Below are 1,472 nucleotides of genomic sequence, written 5' to 3'. Positions count from 1 at the left end.
TGGCCATCGGCCTCCGAGTTGGGGCCCAGCCTCCCTCTACACAACCTGCCTGTCACCTGTAGTGCACATCCAGACCAGACAAAGCCCTGATGGGGAGAACGGGGTGCACCAAGCCAACGATCACTCAGCCAGGCCCGATAATAAGCAGCCAGGCCCCCCTCCCTCCCTCAGCCGGTGCTGCCCCCCGACACCGTGCTCTCTTCTTACCATCATAATAGTAGCAGACCTTCTTCTTGCCGCCCCCCTGACTGTACGCCATAGAGATGTCGCTCACACAGGGTCCTCGCAGTACTCGGGACACACCGGATTCCCCCGGCACACACTAATAACACCCACCGCTACCCGTTATTCGGCGATCAATGGAAATTTCCCGCTCGGCCGGGTGCGCGCATAGACACACACACATACAGACACGGTGCAGACAGAGATGGGAGGGGCCAGGTGAGGTTGAGCGGGCGGTGCTGAAGATGGAGTGGGCGGGCTCTTTGACTTGGTGCAGAGAAGAGCTACGGAGCTTGGTAGCCAGAGATCCGTGAGAGGCGGTCCTAAGGGCGGAGTTACAGCAAACATACCACGGGGAGGGCGGGAGTTCTTCACAAAGTGGGCGTGGTAGAACCGCCTCAAAACATCAACCACACTAGGGTAAAGCAATGTGCGCGCAGCCGCTTGGGAGATACCAAGCGAAACTGGTACGGGGAACGTGGCAGGGAAAGCTGTGTGCCAGCGCGCTCTGTATTCCAGGTCATTTGGAGATTTCTACTGAACGGCCCGGTTCGCCTCCCCCCCAATACCGAGCGGATGGCGCAGCCCCAGCTTCCTACTGGCTTACTGAAACGCCGGTACCTCCCACATGATGAGACTGGCTTGTGGTCATGGTCATGTGTTGCTGTGCAGTGTGAGTGAGGGAGACAGGGCACAAAAAGTAGGAGGCCACCATGATACGTGGTGGGCTTATGAATAAGTTGAATGAACTTGTTAAAGGCTGAGTTCACCCTTTAAATTCAATTGACTATGAAGTCCAAGGGCCTCCGCACGTAAAAAAAAAAAAGAAGCTGTTTAGCCTTGAAAAATGTTTAAAGCTGAGCTCTGGGATAAGCAGATATTTAAATAAAAGAGCCATGTGTATTCTTCCTTGTGTCAGACTTGGTGTGCTTTGTGTATTTCTTCCAGATCTGTGCAGTAATCCAGCATTAAACATTGCTTCTGTGTAATAAAGACTGTTCACTGCCGCTCTGTCCTTGTGCAAGATGACTGGTCTAGTATCCACTAGGGATGCACCGATACTGGTAATGGTGCCGATACTGGAAATTTTCACAAGTACTCGTGAAAATGCCCTGATACTAAGCGATGATACTGGCACTTTACATTTTTAAACAGGCACACTTGGTGGGGACCTTAGGGCAGCCTGCTAGGGACCTACGGCAGCTGTCTTTTACAGCACTGGCCCACACATCTCCTTTACGCCGCCCCCA

General features: G+C 53.2%; 1 protein-coding gene across 2 annotated transcripts in view; it reads right to left on the bottom strand.

The window, feature by feature from the left end:
• The window catches only part of HDAC2 (histone deacetylase 2), a 39,833-nt gene extending 39,341 nt beyond the window's left edge, over window positions 1-492 (bottom strand). For both annotated transcript variants that reach the window (XM_018559377.1, XM_018559378.1), the window contains exon 1: window positions 208-492. In XM_018559377.1, coding sequence (XP_018414879.1) covers window positions 208-259 — 52 coding nt within the window. In that variant the 5' untranslated portion in view covers window positions 260-492. The remainder of the gene's footprint in view (window positions 1-207) is intronic.
• Window positions 493-1,472: the final 980 nt, after the last annotated feature.

The sequence above is a fragment of the Nanorana parkeri genome, unplaced genomic scaffold (assembly GCF_000935625.1).
Source record: "Nanorana parkeri isolate BGI_ZX_2015 unplaced genomic scaffold, ASM93562v1 scaffold390, whole genome shotgun sequence".
NCBI lineage: Eukaryota > Metazoa > Chordata > Amphibia > Anura > Dicroglossidae > Nanorana > Nanorana parkeri.
Note: the sequence above shows the minus strand (reverse complement) of the source record. Positions and strands in the feature narration are given on the sequence as shown.